Source organism: Dendrobium catenatum, unplaced genomic scaffold, assembly GCF_001605985.2.
Source record: "Dendrobium catenatum unplaced genomic scaffold, ASM160598v2 fragScaff_scaffold_1470, whole genome shotgun sequence".
NCBI lineage: Eukaryota > Viridiplantae > Streptophyta > Magnoliopsida > Asparagales > Orchidaceae > Dendrobium > Dendrobium catenatum.
In genome coordinates this window covers 1,351,528-1,373,186 of record NW_021319932.1, presented here as the reverse complement: position 1 = coordinate 1,373,186, position 21,659 = coordinate 1,351,528, and the positions used below count along the sequence as shown (strand labels likewise).

Sequence of the window (21,659 nt, the reverse complement as noted above, 5' to 3'; positions counted from 1 at the left end):
TAATTTTTTTCTTTGTATCCGATTTTGGGTTATTTTTGTAGGCTCTTTTTTGTAAGCATATGAGTTTTTGCTATACCATCAATATACGGGCTTAGTCCCAATTTTTTTTTTAAAAAAAAAAGTTAATCCATAAGCTACATACTTCAACATAACTAGTTTTTAAGATATATGTGTTTATTTTTAAAGCGGTTGTCCATTTATAGAAGCATATAATAATTTTGTAGCTTGTTTGCTTACCATTTTTCTTGGTTATTCAATTTTCTAGGACTTTGTGAATTGTTATTATTAGTATTTCTTATTATTCAAATAAACATTTCATCATTTTTTTCTTGTCTTGTATAATTTATAGAATTTGAATGACTTGTATGTGAATATTTGATGTAAATTTATTAAAGATTTCTCTAGTTCTACCTCCTCCTTATGAGTCCACATTCAATCATTTACAACAAAATTTTGTACAACTTACTCCTTATGTTACTTTGAATGATGAAATTATGGCTTTGTTTGGGACAATTTTCTTACTGTTTTTTGAAGCAGTTATTTAGTACAAAGATTTTGCTTTTGAAAGTAGTAAAAAAACTGTCCCAAATGAAGCTTTTTAGTATGAATTTCTTGTTCACTAATGAGACAAATTTGCTTGTGATGATTCTTGGATTATTCTTTAAGTGGCACAATATATATTTCATGATTTATTTGATAAGAATCAAATGGCTAAATTTCTTAGAAATCAAATTGTTTAAGTCAAGTAGTGAAATCAAAATGTTTGGATGTTGTTAGACAAAAAAATTAAAAAAAAAATCAATAATTCTATAAGAGGTGGAACTTATTATTGTTGTTATGTGTTCTCTTATGTGGTGGAAATTAGACTTATCAACCTATGAATTTTATTTTATTTTAAGCAATTATAGCTAATCCTCTTATTATAGGTGTCTGATATTGCTTATGAGTTTGATCATGTGATCCAACCAATTGTTAGGAGCACTTTGGTGCAATTTAATTATGAAATGCTTAAAGCCCCCCATAACTACTTCACTTTATATATATAAGAAGAGAAACCAATTAATTTCATAAATAGACAAGATTAACAAATTGATGACCAAAGTGAGAAAATTGCAAACAATTATTTGAACAAACACCAGCTAGTAAGATATATAATATATATCACAGTACATGATATTTATTATTTCATCAACTTGTATATATTATTATTTTTTTCAAACCAAACTCAGCATAATATGAAGAATCATATATATTATTTTTTCAACTCAAGCCCAACATAGTCTGTAGGACCATAGGGAATGAACAGATCTGCAAAAAATCCCTTCTTTCTTCTAGGATTGCATCCCATATCTTTGCATAATTGATCATTATACCAAGTGTGAACGGAAGTTATGCAAGATCTACGATAACACTCACTTGAATTGCCAGAATATGTCTTATAGTATTTGTCCCACTCGAGTATATTCTTCTCCATTTTTCTTTTGCTTGGCAATATGAAGCCATCATCAATGAGGCAAGCTAGCCACCTCGCTCTTATTTCTGTAGTGTAGACATTGGATATGCTCTCAGAATAACCAATGATGGCCATTTGTGGAATTTGTGGATGTATGCACTCTCTACATCAAAGTTAGCTTAATAATATAAGTACTTATAATATATAAGTTGCAGTTAATGAGTAGTCATATGCTCACTTCAAATAGTTGAGATGAGGCTAATAATGATAAGTATGAATACCTATACAGAGGAACTATCATATCTTTTGTGCCTGCCACAACCTTTTGGAACCAAGGAGAAATAAAAATATTTCTGAGTTTTTGATCACCCTTGAACCCAGTAGCATATATCACCAAATCAGCTTTTATCGGGGTGACTTCCCCCTCAATGAGAACTCCATTCTTGCTGAATTCAAAAGTCTTGCTAGGTTTTAAGATAATGCTTCCTTCTTCTACTTTATCATAAAAGTGTTCTGGTAATACTGCAAGTAAACCAGAAGCTACTCCTTGGAAGAAACTATGCTTTGGAATCATATCATACTTCTTCATGGGGATTGTTTTCTTCAAGTAGCTCTCCGTAAACTTCGAGAAGATCCACCTCTAAAATTAAAAGAAAGTTTTTTTTAAAAAAATTAATAATTCATATTTGAGAGATAAATTTTGTAGATGTTTGCAAGAAAAATGAAGAAGTCAAAAGTATACCAAAGGTGAAAGGATTGTGGCTAAGAGGCTTAATGTGAGTCCTTCACCCGGCTTGTGTAATAGTAATTCTGAGAAACGATTTAAATACATATAATTTATGGGGATTCCCCATGCTTCCAATTGGGATATATTCCATCTTTTTGTTCGAACTATCATAGTACAGGGGTATCTTGGTCCTGTTGATAAGCATTGAGATAATTTTCATTAGATTTTTAAGATTATACTACTTTTAAATAGTACAATATGATGTGAACATGATCCCATGCTATCGATATTTTTTAATCATATGATATTATGTGAAGAATAGAAGAAAAATAAATAATAGTTTAAAGAATTACCATTAATCTTAGCACATTCTGCAGCAATGTCTAATGCTGATTTGAGATATCCTACTATGATGACTTGCTTGTCTTTCACTAATTTTGTCACGGCTGTGCTATCCATATTAGAGTAATTCATAGAATGAATCACTTTACCATTAAAGACCTCTGAATCTTTATTTTTTGGAAATGTTGGTATATTTGGCATTCCACTGAAGCGTCCAATGCATAGAATTACGAAATCCATTATATGTACCTAATTTTGAAAAGAAGAAGAAGAAAAGCATAACTCGAAAAAATGATAATAAGCTGTGACAGTTATTGTCCTTTATTTAAAAAAAAAAACATTTATTGTCCTTTTAAACCTTCTAAAAATCACAAAGCTCACATTGGCCTCTTGGTTGAGAGTTTATGCTTCCAACTAAGAGGTCTTGGGTTTGAGTCTTTGTGTATGCGTTGTGTGTGTGAGTTTGCCTTAAATGGCCTAAATGTCTCAAAAAAAAAAGGAATATTAAATTCTTATTGTCCTTCTAAAGATAATAAGACAAAATATTTCAAATTAGAAGATATTTAAACAAACAAAAAATTAACACGTCTGAAAATTTTATATTACCAAAATTTTTAAAAAATATTATATTTTTTATTTTTTTTATAGCTCACAAAATTTTATTTTTAATATCATAACACAAATTGCATATAAATATCTCAAAAAATTAGGCGAAGATATCATTGAACAAAAATAAATGGTCAAGATCGACTCCAAATTCTTATCCGTTGCTTTAAAATTAGTGCAATTAAAAAATTGATTTCTCATATACTTTTTTTATTATTTATTATTATTTTATTTATAGAACACTAATCTCAAAGCAAATTCATCCGTTTCGGATACTGTAGTACCGAATGTTTTCATTTTATTCTTATTAATTACCTCTACAGCTCCATCTTCCTCTTGCCGCACTGTAACATGCCACACCCCTCGCCGCCCGCCACCAAACGCGCCGCCGGTCCCAGCCCACAGATCCCACGCCTCCATCTCCTCCTCCGCTACACCAACATACTCTATCCCCTCCACCTTCTCTCCAAACCTCACATGTCTAACAAGATCAAATCGTTCAGCATAGGATTCTAAATACTCCATCACCTGCTTACTGTCAGGACAAACCTCCGTCACCTTCTCCGGCCACGGAAAGTCGGAGAATTGGTAATCCCATCTCGCCGTCTGTAGCCGAGTTGACGCCGACGTGCTCTTCCACAGGCCGCCGATGCTCCGATCGGCCTCGAAGACCACCGGCTGGAATCCTCTCTCTAGCAAGTATTTACAAGCTGCAAGGCCACTTACGCCGGCCCCGATAATGCAGACTCTCTTCTTCTGCTCCATGGCTGCTAATCTCTCTGTGACTCTGTTAGACTTTTTGAGTCTATTACAATTTATAGGAGCTTTGGCTGCAGTTTGGTAAAGGATTGAGGATGAATTTTTCGGTGAATTGATTTTTTTAATAATTTTAATGTATTTTACTTTAGTAATTTTAAATTTGATTTTTTAATCGAGTTGAAGACTTTTCGGCACTCTTAGTAAAAATAATTATTGAATGATGCGACTATAATTTGGACCTTATTGCTAGAATTTATTAATATGAATTTTTAAATTCATGAACAATTCATTATTTTATATATAGAATGATTAAGGATCATTTCTTGTTTAACAAGCAGCTTGTTAAGATATTGAAAAATATTCACTTACGACATTGACGATACGAGGTCACGCTCAGTTTTCCTGGATTAATCCGGTTTGATTTTGGGTTTTCGGATCAATTCGAATCTGGCCTGATTTTCTAAATGAGTCAAAATCTCGAACTCGAAACCGACTCATATGACAACGGGTTGATCCTAATTCGGAATTTTTCGGGTTGAGTTAGGATTTGTTTGGGACGACTAGCATTTTATAAAGTTGATTTGTGAATTGTTATGGAGAAAATAACTTAACTATTCTGATTGCAAAAAATAATTTTCTACCACATAAAATTTTGAAAAACAATAAAAAATAGTAACTAAATAAAATTATGATAGTTTTCTGGAAAACAAAGCGACAAAAAAGTTATCCTAAATAGACACTTAGTTTGTGTTATCACTAATATTTGCTCCAGTAGAAATCATTATCTTGAAGTTCATGAATTTAATTTTAAAATTTTCTATTTAATTTTTTTTTTTTTGGAGACTTATCACTAATATTTGCTAGACAAAAATATAAAGTATATAGCTATCATTAAAAATTTAATTATGTAATTAAGTATAAAAAAAAAGATAAAATCATTCATTAAATGGGCGACCTGCTGTTGAGTCGATAAGTTGAGTTAGCTCTGACTGTACGGACAACTTTTTAGTAATTTTTTAAGTTAAACAAATTTAAAAATCTAAAAGAAATTATTAAATTTTAAGAAATTTTAACTAATATATTAGTTAATATGAAAATTTATAATAAGGTCAACTTATTTTTATTATAAAATTTCAGCTAAATTCATTCTTTTATTCAAAGATAAAATTATATCATATTATATTTTATTTATCCTGTAACGTTAATAGAATTAAAATGTTTTAAGTTAAATATTCTAAAATAATTATCATACTTATTGATATATCATCTAATTATTTATAATTATTTCTACTATATCACCCGTTTGAATAAATATTTTTACATATTTTCTATGCTAACATCTAATTATTATGGTATATAAGTAAAATAATAAATTAACAGAATAGAATGGTTTATTTATAATTATAAGTAATTAGATGGCATATCCATAAACATGAAATTTCGTTATGTTATGTTAGTTAAAATTCCTGCTGCGAGGACTTTCTGCTTTTGCTCATTTGCTGAAAATTTTCTTTGGCATGAACTTTCTCTCCACCCTCTCTTGGAATTCAGCACTTTTGAAGTGCATGTCTGTGAGGGTTCTGGACAAAATTACCTTACAATCTCAATCCTCTCTCTTATTAGTTTTGGATCAGATGCTGCTTTGATTAACAAGTACAATGCTTCGATCTCAAATGGCAGTCCAATGAAGCTTGCAGTTGCCGATAGTCTTTGTTCTTTACTGATTCTATTTCCACGCAATAAATAAAATTTATTTTCAATCATATATTCATCTTCAAGTCAGCCTGACAGCTTTGCCAAACACCAAGTCAGAAATTTTTTAAATTGGTTTTCAGCATCAGCAAGGTTGGATTGAATTGGCAAGCACATGTGGCAAATTATCTGCTATTGTAGTTGCCGATTGGTGTCGCTGCCGCTATTGACAGCTCATCGCTAACCACCACCCACCGCCGCCACCAACGTCCACCATTGCTGGCCACCTATCGCTCGTCTCCAGCTTCTACCACCTACTAACGACCATCGTTACTTGTCATCTGCCAAGTGCCAATGACAAATCATGATCTCCTCCTCTTCATGCCTTTCGCCGCGTGACTCTACTATTGCTGATACCTTTTTCGACGAGCTCTCATCATAAATCATGATGCCTTCTCCTACGACTTATGAGCTCCCGTCTCCATCAATCTCCAATCATGATGTCCACTTTAAATCCTGCTGCTCCATGATTCCTGCTGTGATTTTCATTTTTACTTCATTGAATTCTCCTAGGATCTCGAGTCAAGCTCGAATTTGCAATAGATGAACAAGTCGAATTCGAACTCAAAACATGAGGCCTGCTCAAGCTTGAGCCTATTGTCTGACTTATGAGCTGGGTTTGAGTTAGTTGTGACTTAATCTTGAATCGACTCGTTCACACTCTTAAATCTTATTATCATTGAGATGCCTAAAAATAGAGCCTAATGTATTGGTTCTTTAGTTCATATGTTTAGTTTATCTTATATAGTTGTTTCATTAAATTTGCATTAGAGGCTTATTTGTGTAAATCTGTATTTCCCTTCCCCACATCCACTGTGGAGAACAAAAACCATGGATGTTAAGATTACTGGCTGCAGGCTTGCAGAGGAATTTCCATTCCTAAAGATTGATTGCCAGCAGAGTTCCTGTTGTGGAAAGATATTGTGGAGGCCATGAAGAAAGTCATTCCGCAAGCATGTATAGCAAAGAGGATTATTATCCCCTTTGAGTTTTGATTGAGGAGCTCATCTATGTTGGGTAATTAAAAGAGTTCATTCTTATTGACAAATTGTGATATATCAATAATGAGATGATATATTGAATGAAAAATGAGTATGTTCCAACATAGGCCATCATCATTATATGGGCCAACATCCCTATTATCGATAGTGGAGTGAGAGTTGCGGCATCAAGAAAAGTAAGGCTTCGTTTGGGACGGCTTTCTTTCTCCTTCTTAAAGCAGCTTCCTAGTACCAAATTAAAAATTTTGTACTTAAAAACTGCTTTAAGAAATAGAAAGAAAGCCGTCCCAAACGAAGCCTAAGTCTCAAATAACAAAAGTTGTGAGGGATCCATGCTAACTCAACTTAAAACTCATATTCTATAAAGGTTGTAACCACCTCCATCGGTATCGACTGGCACCGATGAGATTCATAGCCTAGACATGATGCGAAAGGCTTCTATGCAATGCTCGATGTAGCTGGGTAGAGACATGTCTAATGCAGATTTGAAAGCCCATCTATCCCAAACCTTAAATAATTCTATTTTGGTTCAATCTGATTGTTTGGATATTGATGAGTCATTTTTTACATCTTCTATGGTTGAGGGTGATGATTTTGGTGATTATGTAAATGATGATATGCATAGTTTTATGGTGGGGTGTGTTGTTGATCAAGCTATTCTCAATGGCGGAGGCAAAAGAAAGAAAAGTGAATCCAAGAAGAAATAGGCTTAGGGTTTCCTTCTCACTTTCGTTGCCCTGTTTTTCTCCCTTTTTGCCTCGGCTTGTTGGAAACTAGGGGTGTCAATATTTTACACGACACGAAAACCCGACCCGAACCCGACCCAATTTCAAAACGGGTGGGGTTCGGGTTCCAGAAATTGACCCGTTTAAAAAACGGGTCGGGTTCGGGTTGACCCGGCGCAACTCGCCAACCCGTTTAATTTAAAAAAATTTGAATTCCGCCCACCCGCGCTGCCCGACCGCGCTGCCCGCTGTCGGGTCCGCAACCTGCCAGGTCGGGTCCGGGTTTGGATTTCCGACCCGTTTGTCTACCCGGGTCGGGTTAGGGTCGACCCGTTTGAACCCTGGTCAGTTCCGGGTTCGACCCGAACCCGACCCGTGACTCGAAATTGACACCCCTATTGGCAACCTTCGTTTGTGCCCTTCTACTTGGTGGTTGGCTGTGTGGGAGGTAAAAATGTCAGAATTTTTACGGGGAAACTCCTAAAAATGGGGTTTGAATGAATCCACTAGTGGTTGTAGTCAATTATGTAGCAACATCAGTAGCTTGTTTCTTGAATTATGATATTTGTTATTCCGAATGAGCAACTTATATAATATTTTTATGCTCAACAAAATCTTTGGGTTTAGTTTTAATAACTATAAATCAAACATAATTTTCTCTTACTCTAGCCGAATATTTTGTACAATACACTTGATTTGCTTAATGGGCTATGATGATAGGAAATTTGTCACATTTTTATTCCTTTTTCATGCAATGATTCCATGAAGATTATGTACCCTTATAACTCTATTAAAAGCATGGTCAAACCAATCATAAGTAAATAATAATATGCTTTCGTAATTATCATCTAGATATTATAATTATATTTTCACTTGTAAAGTTCAATAGTAGTCTTCTTTATTATATGTATGAGTATTATATTTAACACATACATTATAATTGTCAGTATTACTTCCTTCATATCAGGAACTACTGTGAATATGTATCCTTTTATTATGAAAATAGGTCATGTTTTAATCATTGTGGTAATTGAAGAAACCCAGAGAGGGTTCAAGAAGCTTGCGAAACAGAGAAATGTAAATTGTATATTGTGTCGTTCTAACTGATTACAGAGGTATTAAATAGCTACAGGAAGAATAGAGACTAACGGCTAGTACACGTGTCGACATCCTATAGGAGTAATTACAAGTTGATTAATTACATGCTTCTAACAGTCCCCCGCAAACTGATGATCTAGAAAAGATAGTCAGTTTGGATCTTAAATCTTTGAAGCGAGACGTCGAGAGAGGTTTGGTTAGGATGTCGGCAATTTGATCTTTCGTGCTAATAGGTAGTAGCCGAATTGTATTGTTTTGAATGTGATCGCGGATAAATCTTTGATCGATTTCAATGTGCTTGGTGCGCGCGTGGAAGACAGGATTGTTAGCCAACGCTATTGTGGACGTATTGTCGCAGAAGACGTCTACAGGGTGATGGTGATGAATGCGGAAGTCTTCGAGTAGTCTTTTTATCCAAATTGTGTCGGCAGTGGCTGAAGCAAGTGCCCGGTACTCGGATTCAGTAGACGATCGTGATACCGTTTGCTGCTTCTTAACGGTCCAAGAAATTAAGGTCTTGCCGAGGAAGGTGCAAAAACCAGATGTGGATTTTCGGGACACCGGATCTGAAGCCCAGTCGGCATCAGAGAATGTCCGAAGCGTGAGATCGGAGCGGGAGATCGGGAGTCCGAAATCTGTGGTTCCTTTAATGTACCTTAATAGCTTCTTTAACATGAGCATGTGCTGATTGCTGGGGTCATGCATGTGCTGAGATAACGCATTAACAGCGTAGGATATATCAGGTCTTGTGAGAGTTAAGTATTGTAGAGACCCGATTATTTGACGATATCTGTGAGCGTCCATCCAAGCGTGATCATCCAAAACTGGAGCTGGAGGTTTAGTAAAGGATGGATTAGAGACCGAATTGCAGTTATGCAATTCGGCCATTTGTACGATAGAGTTTGCATAAGAGTTTTGTGATAGAAAAAACTTATCAGTAAGCGAGTCGATGTGGATGCCGAGGAATTGATTTGCCAATCCCAGGTCTTTCATAGTAAATTTGAGCTTCAGCTGTTCGATGATATCTTGCATGGCGTGGATGTCATTGCCGGTAATAAGGATATCGTCGACATATACGAGGAGGTATATTTGCAGGTGTTCTTTATGCATAAGGAGTAAGGAGGGATCGGCTTGACTGTGTATAAACCCGATCCGTAGAAGATATTCGGTGAAGGTTGTGTACCATTGGCGAGGCGCTTGACGGAGTCCATAGATTGCCTTGCGAAGTTTGCACACGTGAGTCGGATGGATGGAGTCTTCGAAGCCTTTTGGTTGACGCATGTAAACCGTTTCTTTGATGTCGCCGTGTAAGAAGGCGTTAGATACATCCAGTTGATGTACGTTCCATTTATGAAAAATGGCAACGGCTAGTAGGATACGAACGGTAGGCAATTTGGCAACCGGGCTAAATGTGTCCAAATAGTCTAGGCCATATTGTTGCTGATTTCCTTGAGCTACAAGACGCGCCTTGAATCTTGCGATCGATCCATCCGATTTTCGTTTGATTCTGTATGTCCATTTTGATCCTAAAATGGAACTGTTAGGCGGCGGTGAGACTAGTTCCCAAGTGCCCTGTTTTTGCAATGCATAGAATTCTTCGGCCATGGCATTCCTCCATTCAGAGAATTTGCTTGCTTCTCTATACGTGGTAGGTTCACAAGGAGATTGTTGATGATGAATCAGGTTGAGCCTTTGAACGGGTTTGAGTGATCCAGTTTTTGCTCTTGTAGTCATCATATGTCTCGATTTATGTTGATGAGAAGGAGTGGGATTAAGTTGATCTGTGGTAATATGATCAACCGAGGCTGCCGTGGTGGAATGCGGAGATGGTATGGTCTTAGTATTGCTGACCGAAGGTTGTTTGCGTTGAGCGGAGGTGCGAATCGTGGATATCGGAATGAGCAGGTTCGGTGGAGTATTACTGGACACGGTTGGAATGCTTTGGTTCCTGTTTTTATATGGAAAGACAACTTCATTAAATTGCACATTTCTAGATATAAGAACCTTATTTGTTACCAGGTTTAAGCACTTGTAGCCCTTCATTGTGTCTGAGTAGCCTAGGAAGATACACGCATCAGAGGTCGGCGAGAGTTTGGTGCGATGTATAGGTGTAGACAGAGGGTAGCACTCACAGCCGAACACCCGAAGGTGTTCGTATGAGGGTACAATGTTGAACATTCGTTGAATAGGAGATATGTTTTTGATAGTGAGAGAAGGAGTACGATTAATGAGATATGTAGCCGTGAGAGCTGCTTCCATCCAAAAAGACATAGGTAAACCGGCTGTATGAAGCAGAATTCTGGTCATGGTAATTATGTGACGATGCTTCCTTTCAGCCAATCCATTCTGTTCGGGCGTGTAGGGACATGAGGTTTGGTGCAAGATACCGGCCGTCCGCGTGAAGTTTTGAAATTTGTGATTAACGAACTCGCCTCCTCCGTCGGTGCGAATTATTTTAAGTTTTCTATTTGTTTGACGTTCAATAAAATGCGTAAAGTTAATGAAAATGTCAGTAACTTCATGTTTAGATTGAAGCGGAAATAACCAAACAAATCTTGAGAAGTCATCAACAAAAATTACATAGTAGTTGTAACCCAAATGTGAGGGAACCGGAGATGGTCCCCATACGTCCGAATGGACAAGTTCAAGAGGAAAATTAGTAGAGCTAGAAGAACGTTCAAACGGAAGCTTGTGTCCCTTACAAGACAAACAAGAAGTACAAGTAGAAACATTTGGCGACAGGTGTATAGACGGGTGATGACGCGAAATTTGCTGAAGAATGCGCCTATGTGGGTGACCCAGCCTTTTGTGCCAATCGACCGAAAACGTAGTGGCCGAGAGAGCGGCTGGATTGACCTGAGATTTTGCAGAGTTAATCTTGTATAGTCCTTTGTGACACGGACCGCTGAGAATTATTTGATCGGTCTTCGGATCCTTAAAAACAAAGCCATTAGCGTCGAAAGTAATGGAAATATTATTGTCTTTAACAAGATTAGATATAGAGAGAAGATTATAGGAAAGGGAAGGAATGTGCAGTAATTGGGATAGCAGAAGCTTACTAGCCGGGGTTGGAAGGATACCCGATCCCGTATGGGCAATTGGTACCGACCTTCCGTCCCCAATAGTTACCGTGTCGTTACCGTAATACGGATTGTATGTTGTAAGGTGATCGGTTGAGTTAGTCATATGCGAAGAAGCTCCGGAGTCAATATACCAGTCGACGCCAGATGATACGTCATTGCTTGCGATGAGAGCATTTGTGGATTTTGACTGTTGTTGATTCGGAACATAATTGGCATTGAGTCGATGCCAGCAAGTGTCCGCCTCGTGACCCTTCTTCTTGCAAATTTGACATTGAACGCTCATTGATTGAGGAGCTTTGGCAGCCGGGTTTGCGTTGTTGTTTGATCTGGTCCTGCCTCTTCTACCTCGACCCCGATAAGAGAACAGGGCGGATTGTGTTTCTTGAGCCAGCGGAAATTTCTGGGCCGCTGATTTGATGTGGATTTCTTCGCTCATGAGAAGCGAATACAGGTTATCCAGAGTCATGGAGCTTTGCAGAGTACGGATTGTGGTGGTAAAAGGTTGGTATGCCGGTGGCAACCCGTTTAGAATATAGATTATAACGTCCTCCGGATCAACGGAAGATCCCGCGGAAGAAATTTGATCCACAATCTTTTTAACTTCGGTAAGATATTGGGTCATGGTGCGAGACTGCATAGATATGTTATGTAACTCGTTCTTGAGTTGAATTACCTTGGAGCGGTTTGAAGATTGGAACCGGGTGTGCAGCGTCTTCCAGATTTCATTTGTTGATTCCAAATGAATCACATAAGGAAGAACCTCAGGGGAAATTGTTGAGCACATGGCGGTTGCCAAATTTTGATCAGTGACCGTCCAAGATGAAGGATCTTGATTTGGATCTTGATTTTCCGTGCCAAGATTTGGGTCAAGAAATGTCCCGAAGCCATTTGCCTTGAATAATTTGGCGATTTGGGTGCTCCAAATTGGAAAATTGTCTGGGGTAAGAGAGTGAGGGACAAGAAATTTTAAGTTTGAGATGACAAACTTGAGGGAATGAGAGATGGCCGGAATTGATGATCGAGCGGCGTTTGTGTCTGCCATAGACGAGGAAGACGCCGGTGCAGAGTTCGCCATGCGAGAGGCCCTGGATCAGCTTTCTCCTGATACCAGCAATGATTCCATGAAGATTATGTACCCTTATAACTCTATTAAAAGCATGGTCAAACCAATCATAAGTAAATAATAATATGCTTTCGTAATTATCATCTAGATATTATAATTATATTTTCACTTGTAAAGTTCAATAGTAGTCTTCTTTATTATATGTATGAGTATTATATTTAACACATACATTATAATTGTCAGTATTACTTCCTTCACACCAGGAACTACTGTGAAATATGTATCCCTTTATTATGAAAATAGGTCATGTTTTAATCGTTGTGGTAATAAATAATCAGCATTAACATCCTCAACATATCATTTTATAATGAAAGCATGAATATAGCACATCTAAGTCTACAAATGTGAAGAGAATAGAGTAAATGTTACTAGCAATCAAAGAAAAATAAGAGAAGACAGGATGTGGGGACGGCTATGGTTTTGAGAACCTATAGTTTATATTATATTTTATTTCAGGTTTATGAAGTGCATTGGTATTACTTGTCAAAGTTGTGATATGGCATCATTTGCGGCATTTGAGGATGATAAGGCTATGGAGGAATTTCGGTCATGGAAAGTTCAATAAGATGGAAGCTTCAAGAAACCTATAGAAGTCAAAATGATCTTTCATAATCTAAGAATAATTAACGAGTGTTCTTTCATATTCCAAGAATAATTAATGTGAGTATTCTTTTCCAAGAGGAGTTAATGTAATAGATTTCTTTAGAAATCTTATATTAGTGTTTGGGCATGACTATAAAAGGAGGTAAAGAGAGGATGATGTAAGACGAAGAGGTTGAAAAGAAAAAAAAAAGAGAAAAAGAAAGAGAGAGAGAAGTTGAAGAATCATCAGCCGAGTTATCCATTTGATCTTGTATTATTGTATTTATTTTTGAAAAATATATGTTGAAAGCTTTTATCAATTTTCCTTGGCACCCAAAAAAGTTTTATTCTATCCGCTAAGTTTATCATTTGCGTAATAGCTTTTCTCCCTCCAACAAGATTATCTAAATGACTTAATTTAGTAAATAAAATTTTAATTTTAAGGGCGGACAATTGCCCATCATGGGTTGGACATGGATCCGCCCCTATACAACTGGTATCTCAAAATGACTTGTGTAACCACATGAAAGTAGTTATTCAGTTTTATGTAATAATTCATAAAAAATATAAGCTCTATATTGGGATGTTCTTCTATATGTTCTATAAATAATTGATGGTCAGATGAATCAAAGATCATTTATTTACATATCCTAGTATGTTTATCATTTATTAGTGTGCAGCTTGCAAGAGTATTGCAATAAGAGCATATATATGACTCATACTCACCTTTGAATGCCTATAATCAATAATTTAGTTGTAATTCTCATGATATAAATCAAGCTAACCTCATACGGTATAACTTATACTTGATTTCTGTATTTGAAGCATGAACTTCTAGCTTTTCTTCGTATAAAAATGTTGGTTATTAGGGCATCTCCAACCGAACTCCAAGCGTTTGAATGACGTCCCTGGCCAGCTCCAGCGGAACCACAAATTTCCCGCTATTTATCTGCGAGTGAACAGTGGGACGCCAATATTGGTGTTGCACTGTTCATCTACTCCATTTTTACCTCTCTACCGAACTTGCCGCGGGAGAAAGAGACGACCGTTACCTGCAAATGTGTAAAAAGTGGAGTTCCATTGGTGGTGAATTGTGACATTTTGTAGTTTCATGACATTTTGGAGTGAAAAATGAGAGTTTCGGTTGGAGATGCTCTTAGGAAGCTACAAGCACAAAATATTTAGCACTCTTAATAAATTCATCTATTAATTCTTTACAGCCTAGTAAAAGTCTATTATACATTAACAATCTTTGACTTTGAACACAATATATATATATATATATATATATATATATATATTGTACTATTAAAAACCAACAAAAATATAATTATAATAAACAAAAAAAATTATATAAATTTTTACTTAGGTCGGGCATATGAAAATATTTGTAAACCAATTAAAGATTACGTAAATCTAACATAAAATATAATGATTTCTCAAAAATATGTGTATAATATAAATAGCTATATGGATCTAATACATTTTTTCAAAACAAATTTAAACACCAGATTTTATAAGAAGCCTAAATCGCATAAACTAACTAATGAAATTTTAAATTAATTGAAAAATAGGATAGAGGACAAATTTTAGATTTTGATCCATATAAGAATTGAAAAAATCTTACAAAAAATTTTCCAAAACAAACAATGGCAAATTATTGCATCCGGTCACCGGATGCGGAGAATATCTAGGTTCGGACATCCAATAAAAATTTGCCACGTCACCTGCGCTTTTGACTGCGCTTTAGTTGCACTTTGACTGCACTTTACCTGCGCTTTTGATTGCGCTTTGACATGCGCTTTACTTGCGCTTTACCTGCACTTTACATGCGCTTTAGTTGCGCTTTACTTGAGCTTTAGTTGCGCTTAATTTAAAATAACATTTTATTAATATCCGGACCTATCTCCGCATCCGGTGACCGGATGCAATAATTTTAAGAACTGTGGAGTTGCAAAAGAGAGGAAGAATGAGAGGGCCCAAGAAACATTTTAACATTTCTACCAAATTTTGGTGTAATTTTCATAAAAAATAATTAGAGTAATTTATTGTACAGGTTCCATCGGAAATTTTCCGGTAAACTTTGATGGCCTTTTGTAAGGATTTATTTGAGATAATTTTCTTACTATTTTCAAAAATATTTTTATAGTACAAAAATTTCTAGTTCATGAAAACTTTGTCATTAAATTTTTGTAGTAGAAAACTGCTTTAGAAAGCATTCAGAAAGTGCCCCAAACGAAGCCTAATTTCCGCCCACTTTAGCATTGCCAATAATTTCATTAAAAATCTCACTTTTTTAGTGCATCTCTATAATTATTATATCTTCATAGATCCTAGAATTCTAATTATTCTTTGTTCATATATGAAAGCATTCCTTATATTTTGTTTCAATATTCCACCGTCAGTCCGTCAAGACAATGTATCACACTAGATTTTAAATGTATACAACATTGCACAAATGAAATTAAATTAAACACAGGAGATATTGAAAATAATAATTCACATTTATTCATAAGATTCTGCATTTGGATATATAAACATAGATTTTCATATTATTAGTTTAATACTAGATTTTAGCCGGCCATAGAAATAAAATTTAACAAAATATTTTTCATTACTTAAGAAAGAAGCACAAATGGAAAGATGAAAAAAAAATTACCAGAAATGAAGAATCCTAAGCAGATCCTACAGCTTCACTCTTCACACTCATATCCTGTCCTAAGTGTGGTTTTCCCATCTACAAGGATGACCAACTAGTTCATTATGTGTCACTCATTATCCTCTGATTCCTCTTAAAAAAAAAAAAAGATTTAGGCGTCGCGACGCTTGACAAAAAAAAGATTTAGGTGTCGCGACGCTTGACAAGGTGATGCGAAGACATTTAAATATGAACTAACGCCTTAGCGCTACTAAATATGCTCTATTGTAGTGCTGCCAAATATGCACCACTGCGATGCTGGGATGACCTAACACGAATGTTAACTGATTCAGTGTACCATTTCTTTTCTCTAATTGCTCTGCCACAATGCTAAAAAAGATGAGCACTACAACGCTTTCGAGGTTGGTGCTTTACGTTGAATAATTTATAATTTTTCCCGATATTGCAATTTTCATTTATGGAACTACATCACTGAGTAGCACTACGACGATGACTTTTGTTCTACTGGGGCACTGAATTAAATGAAATTTTCCAGAGGCTCCAGCACTACAATGCCCTGATTTGGCGCTAGGGTGTTGGAGATGCTATGGCGCTGATAGTTCTGGCACGACGACATTGGTTCTTAATTAGGGGTATTAATATTTGACCCGCCTGAAAACCTGACCCCAACCCGACTCAAAAATTTCGGTTCGGGTCAACCCTCAGATGCAGGTTAGGGATTTCAACCCATTTTAAAATCGAGTCGGGTTAAGGTTGACCCGAAAATCCGAAATCAACCCGGTCTGACCCGTTTTTAATTAATTTAGGAGAATTTCAAAAGATTGTTATGAAAGAAATAAATGATATTTTTAAAAAATAATAAACATTGTTGCCCAAATTAAATTAAGCTTTATTTATTTTAAATTGATTGAAGTAAATCTTATCTTAATTTGATTTAGATTGAAATAAATCAAATTAAATAAAAAAATGTTAATAAAACATACACAAAATGGATCGGGTTCGGGTTGACCCAAACCCGAAGCGGGTTGGGTTTGGGTTCGAAAAACTGACCCGTTTGCAAAAACGGGTTGGGTCAAATAGTGTCGGGTTAATTTCGGGTTGGACCCGAACCCAACCAGTGACCCGATTTTGACAGCCCTATTTAACTTTGTAATTTATGCTCATTTTTCCTGAAATATTCTTGTAAAACATCAACTAAAACACACATTTTTATCGGAATTTAACACAATGAAAACAAACATAAATTTCAGTTAATAAATTACTTACAAATTTTCTTGGTATTTCAATTTCCTAGGAGTTTGTACAAGATGTTATTAGTATTCCTTATGATTCATATTAGAATTTTATCATTTTATTGCTTATATAATTTGAATAACTTGTATGTGGATATTCATAAAAAAACAAGCTTTTTGATGATGTGATTATGAGGTATGTAGATTTTAAATTAGTAATAAAATAATGATATGTTTAAATCCATAAAGGCATTTAATTAATTGAAAATTTTAAGAAATTAAATGCAAAATGATAGGGTCATTTAAAATAATGTAACACATTAGATCTAATACCTACAAATTAAAATTTTCAATAACTTATTTTATTAATTTAAATTTTAATGTATTTAATTTACCTTATTTCATGAATTTGATATCATTTTATTAAATATTTCTCCCTATGATATCATTTAGGCAATAAGATCTAGAATACTATGTAAGGAAGTTTATTATAAGAGGCAGAACTTATTATTTTCTTTTATTATCTTAAGGCCTCACATTTTCCAATTATAGTATGCTTTTTTGAAGATTTTTCTTGTTTGAATCAGTGTGACTAAGGTTCACAATCTTTTATATGAGAAAAAAATCAACAAAAAGAAGAGAAATCAGTTAATTCTTTTTCATCAATTGACTGGATCATCAAATTGATAATCAAAGTGATAAAATTATTAACAATTACATGAACAAACATTAGCTTGCAAGATATATAATATATATCACAATATTATATGATATTAACAATCATCTATCTATTCATCAACTTGATGCCATTATTATTATTATTTTTCAAATCAAGTTTAACATAATACTTAGGGTCATATCTATTATTTTTTCAACTCGAGCCCAACATAATCTATAGGACCATATGGAAGGAACAGGTCTGCAAAAAACCCCTTCTTCCTTCTAGGATTGCATCTCATATCTTTGCACAATTGATCATTATACCAAGTGTGAACTGGGGCGATGCAAGACCTACGATAGCACTCACTTGAATTGCCAGAATATGTCTTATAGTAATTGTCCCACTCGAGTATATTCTTCTCCATGTCTCTTTTGTTTGGCAATATGAAGCCATTGTCAAGGAAACAAGCTAACCACCTCGCTCTCATCTCAGAAGTGTAGAGGTTTGATAGGTTCTCAGAATAACCAATGATGGCCATTTGTGGAATTTGTGGATGTATGCACTCTCTACATCAAAGTTAGCTCATTATGTAAGTATTATGATATATAAGTTATAATTAGTGAATACTCAAATGTTGACTTCAAATAGTTGAGATGAAGCTAATGGTGATAATTAAGAGTACCTGTAGAGAGGAACAATTGTATCTTCTGTGCCAACCACTATCTTTTGGAACCAAGGAGAAATAAACATATTTCTGAGTTTTTGATCACCCTTGTACCCAGTAGCGTAGATCACTACATCAGCATTTATTGGGGTGGCATCACCTTCGGTGAGGACACCATTCTTAATGAATTCAAAAGTCTTACTAGGTTTTAAGATGATGCTTCCTTCTTCTACTTTTTCATAAAAGTGTTCTGGTAATATACAAAACAAACCAGCAGCTACTCCTTGAAAGAAACTATGCTTTGGAATCATATCATACTTCTTCATCGGGATTGTTTTCCTTAAGTAGCTCTCTGTAAACTTTGAGAAGATCCACCTCTAAAATTGAAAGAATTTTTTTTTTAAAACTTAATCATAAATACATAAGAGATAAATATGTTAGATGTTTGTGAGAAAATCAACGAGTTAAAAGTATACCAAAGGGGAAAGGATTGTGGCTAAGAGGCTTAATATGAGTCCTTCTCCTGGCTTGTGTACCAACAATTCTGAGAAACGATTTAAATACATGTAACTTATGGGGATGCCCCATACTGTCATCTGGGATACATTCCATCTTTTTGTTCGAACTATCATAGTGCATGGATATTTTGGTCCTGTTGATAAGCATTGAGATATTATTGTTCTTTAGATTTTCAAGATTATACTATTTTAATCATAGTGCATATAATATTAACATGATGTGAACATGATCTTAGAATGACGATTTTTTTTCTTTTGTTTATTTTACTTATCTCATTTCAGCCCCTTAATTGAATCCTTATATTAGTTGAATTTTAAAACCCTTTATGATTCTTTTTTGTTATTTGCTCATACAATTTACTTGTAGTTGTGAAAATGAATGAAGATGAGTGAGGTTTATGGTTCCATATGCCCACTTTCTCTTTTGTAGCAAGTAAATTCCATCTTGTGAGTTTGCCCTTTCTTATGGTGTATTTTCAAGCATGCTTTCTTCAAATCCATTGTTCTTGATATTATTCTCTCTCTAAGTACAAGGCTCATGACATCAAAGGAAACTTAATTTAGTTATTGAAAAAAGTATGTTAGGTTTCTTTTTCTTTTATATTTCCTATGGGTTTCTCCCTCCCTAACCCCTCTTTTCCTAAGCATCTCTCTTGTCATCATTTTCCCTCTTTTTTTGTTTTTTTTCCTTGGATGCTATGGCATATGCAATATGAAAATCCAAAAATTCTAATCATATGATATTATGAAGAAAAAGAAGAATAAAAGAAATAGACAAATAATTACCATTAATATTAGCACATTCAGCAGCTATGTCCACTGCCGATTTAAGATATCCCACAATGATGACTCGCTTTCCTTTCACCAATTCAGCAACAGCTGCGCTATTCATATTGGAGTAATCCATAGAATGAATCACCTTACCGTTAAAGACATCCGAACCTTTATTTTTTGGAAACGTTGGTATATTTGGCAGTCCAACTGAACCGTCCCGATGCAGAAATTACAAAATCCATTATATTTGCACCTGATTTAAAAAAAGCATAATTTCAAAAAAAAAAAAAAAAAAAAAAAAAAAAAAAATTATATATAATAATAATATATTATATTATATATATATATATATATATATACTATATATATATTTATAATAAAATAAGTATAATTTACTGCCTCTTTTAAAATCTAGAAGAATATTAAATTAAAACATAGAAATTGAAAGAAGAATGTAATAAATGAATGAGTAAAGTTTTGCCTTTAATTCTTTTTATCCTATTTTTATTTGCATGTCATTTCCATGATTATAATATAATCATCAAAAATTTATTTATTTATTTTTTATAATGTTTTATATATATGATAAATATTAATAAATTTATTAATTTAATATTATCATCATTGAGACCATTGCTTTTTTACCATCCTTTGAGATATAATTATATTTACATAACAAAGAAGCTTACATAATTATTGATGACTTATTATTATTTTTATAATAATTAGAAATATCAAAATATATTAATATAATTTATATCAAGATGATATGACAAAATATTCAAAATTAGAAGATATTTAAACAAATAAAAAAATAAGACCAATGAAATAATTTTGTATTATCATAATTTTTAAAAATATCATAATTTAAAATTTTTTTAATAACTCATAAAAATTTATCTTAACTACTATAATTCAAATTACATAAAAATATCTCAAAAAAAATTGGGTCCATGTAAATCCCTGACGAAACTTTTGGTCAAGATAACTCCACATCTTATCGGTTGCTTTAAAATTGGTGCAGTAAAAATATTTAATTACTCATCCACTTACACTAATCTCAAAGCAAATCAACCGTTTTAGATATGGTGACAAAAGATTTTTCCATTTGATTCATGTTAATTACCTCTACAGCTCCGTCTTCTTCTCGCCGCACTGTAACATGCCACACCCCTCGCCGCTCGCCACCAAAGGCGTCGCCGGTCCCACCCCACAGATCCCACGCCTCCATCTCCTCCTCCGCTACACCAACATACTCTATCCCCTCCACCTTCTCTCCAAACCTCACATGTCTTATAAGATCAAATCGTTCAGCATAGGATTCTAAATACTCCAGCACCTGCTTACTATCAGGACAAACCTCCGTCACCTTCTCCGGCCATGGAAAGTCGGAGAATTGGTAATCCCATCTTGCCGACTGTAGCCGAGTTGACGCCGGCGTGCTCTTCCATAAGCCGCCGATGCTCCGATCGGCCTCGAAGACCACCGGCCGGAATCCTCTCTCCAGCAAGTATTTGCACGCTGCCAGGCCGCTTATGCCGGCCCCGATGATGCAGACCCTCGTCTTCTTCTCCATGGCTGCTAATCTCTGTTAAGAGCTTTGGCCACGATTTGGTTAAGAGGCCGAGGATAGCTACTTCGGTGAATGTAACGTTGTAGCTTTTGTAATGACGATTGGATTGATGCTTTGTGGTTCACTTTTTTTTTTTAAAAAAAATTTAATTATCATAAAATTGATATTTTAGTGGGGATTGAAGACTTTTTGGCACTCTTCATAATTATGAAATGACGCGGTTGTAATTTTTATAAAATTAGTCTTAAAATTATTGTGTGAAAAGTAATTTAAATTTTATTTGGAATAAATTCTTTATTTCTTTCAAGATAATTATATATATATATA

At 34.8% G+C, this 21,659-nt stretch overlaps 2 protein-coding genes across 3 annotated transcripts; both read right to left on the bottom strand.

Moving 5' to 3' along the window:
- Window positions 1-1,121: 1,121 nt before the first annotated feature.
- Window positions 1,122-21,473, bottom strand: LOC110110457 (probable flavin-containing monooxygenase 1). 2 transcript variants are annotated; one of them, XM_020841943.2, is made up of 5 exons: window positions 3,444-4,967; window positions 2,534-2,771; window positions 2,196-2,371; window positions 1,735-2,093; window positions 1,122-1,616 (listed from the first exon to the last, which is right to left on the bottom strand). In XM_020841943.2, the coding sequence occupies exons 1-5, from the start codon at window positions 3,891-3,893 to the stop codon at window positions 1,253-1,255; spliced, it is 1,587 nt and encodes a 528-aa protein (XP_020697602.1). In that variant the 5' UTR covers window positions 3,894-4,967; the 3' UTR covers window positions 1,122-1,252. The 2 variants fall into 2 exon arrangements, with proteins under 2 accessions (XP_020697602.1, XP_028556063.1); XM_028700230.1 differs by lacking the exon at window positions 3,444-4,967 and adding an exon at window positions 20,886-21,473 and having other exon boundaries at window positions 1,158-1,616.
- LOC110110446 (probable flavin-containing monooxygenase 1) lies at window positions 17,911-20,008 on the bottom strand. The gene is made up of 4 exons (XM_020841932.2): window positions 19,772-20,008; window positions 18,944-19,119; window positions 18,486-18,844; window positions 17,911-18,369 (listed from the first exon to the last, which is right to left on the bottom strand). Exons 1-4 carry the CDS (start codon window positions 19,890-19,892, stop codon window positions 18,006-18,008), a joined length of 1,020 nt encoding a protein of 339 aa, XP_020697591.2. The 5' UTR covers window positions 19,893-20,008; the 3' UTR covers window positions 17,911-18,005.
- Window positions 21,474-21,659: the final 186 nt, after the last annotated feature.

Excerpts from the sequence above, each read along its gene's own strand:
- LOC110110457 (XM_028700230.1), bottom strand. The coding sequence starts at position 21,335 with ATGGAGAAGAAGACGAGGGTCTGCATCATCGGGGCCGGCATAAGCGGC. Across the intron at positions 2,094-2,195 it reads CCACAATCCTTTCACCTTTG|AGGTGGATCTTCTCGAAGTT; the intron begins GTATACTTTTGA and ends TTTTAATTTTAG. Across the intron at positions 1,617-1,734 it reads ATGATAGTTCCTCTGTATAG|AGAGTGCATACATCCACAAA; the intron begins GTATTCATACTT and ends ACTTTGATGTAG.
- LOC110110446 (XM_020841932.2), bottom strand. The coding sequence starts at position 19,892 with ATGGATTACTCCAATATGAATAGCGCAGCTGTTGCTGAATTGGTGAAA. Across the intron at positions 19,120-19,771 it reads TGAATGTGCTAATATTAATG|GACCAAAATATCCATGCACT; the intron begins GTAATTATTTGT and ends GCTTATCAACAG. Across the intron at positions 18,845-18,943 it reads CCACAATCCTTTCCCCTTTG|AGGTGGATCTTCTCAAAGTT; the intron begins GTATACTTTTAA and ends TTTCAATTTTAG.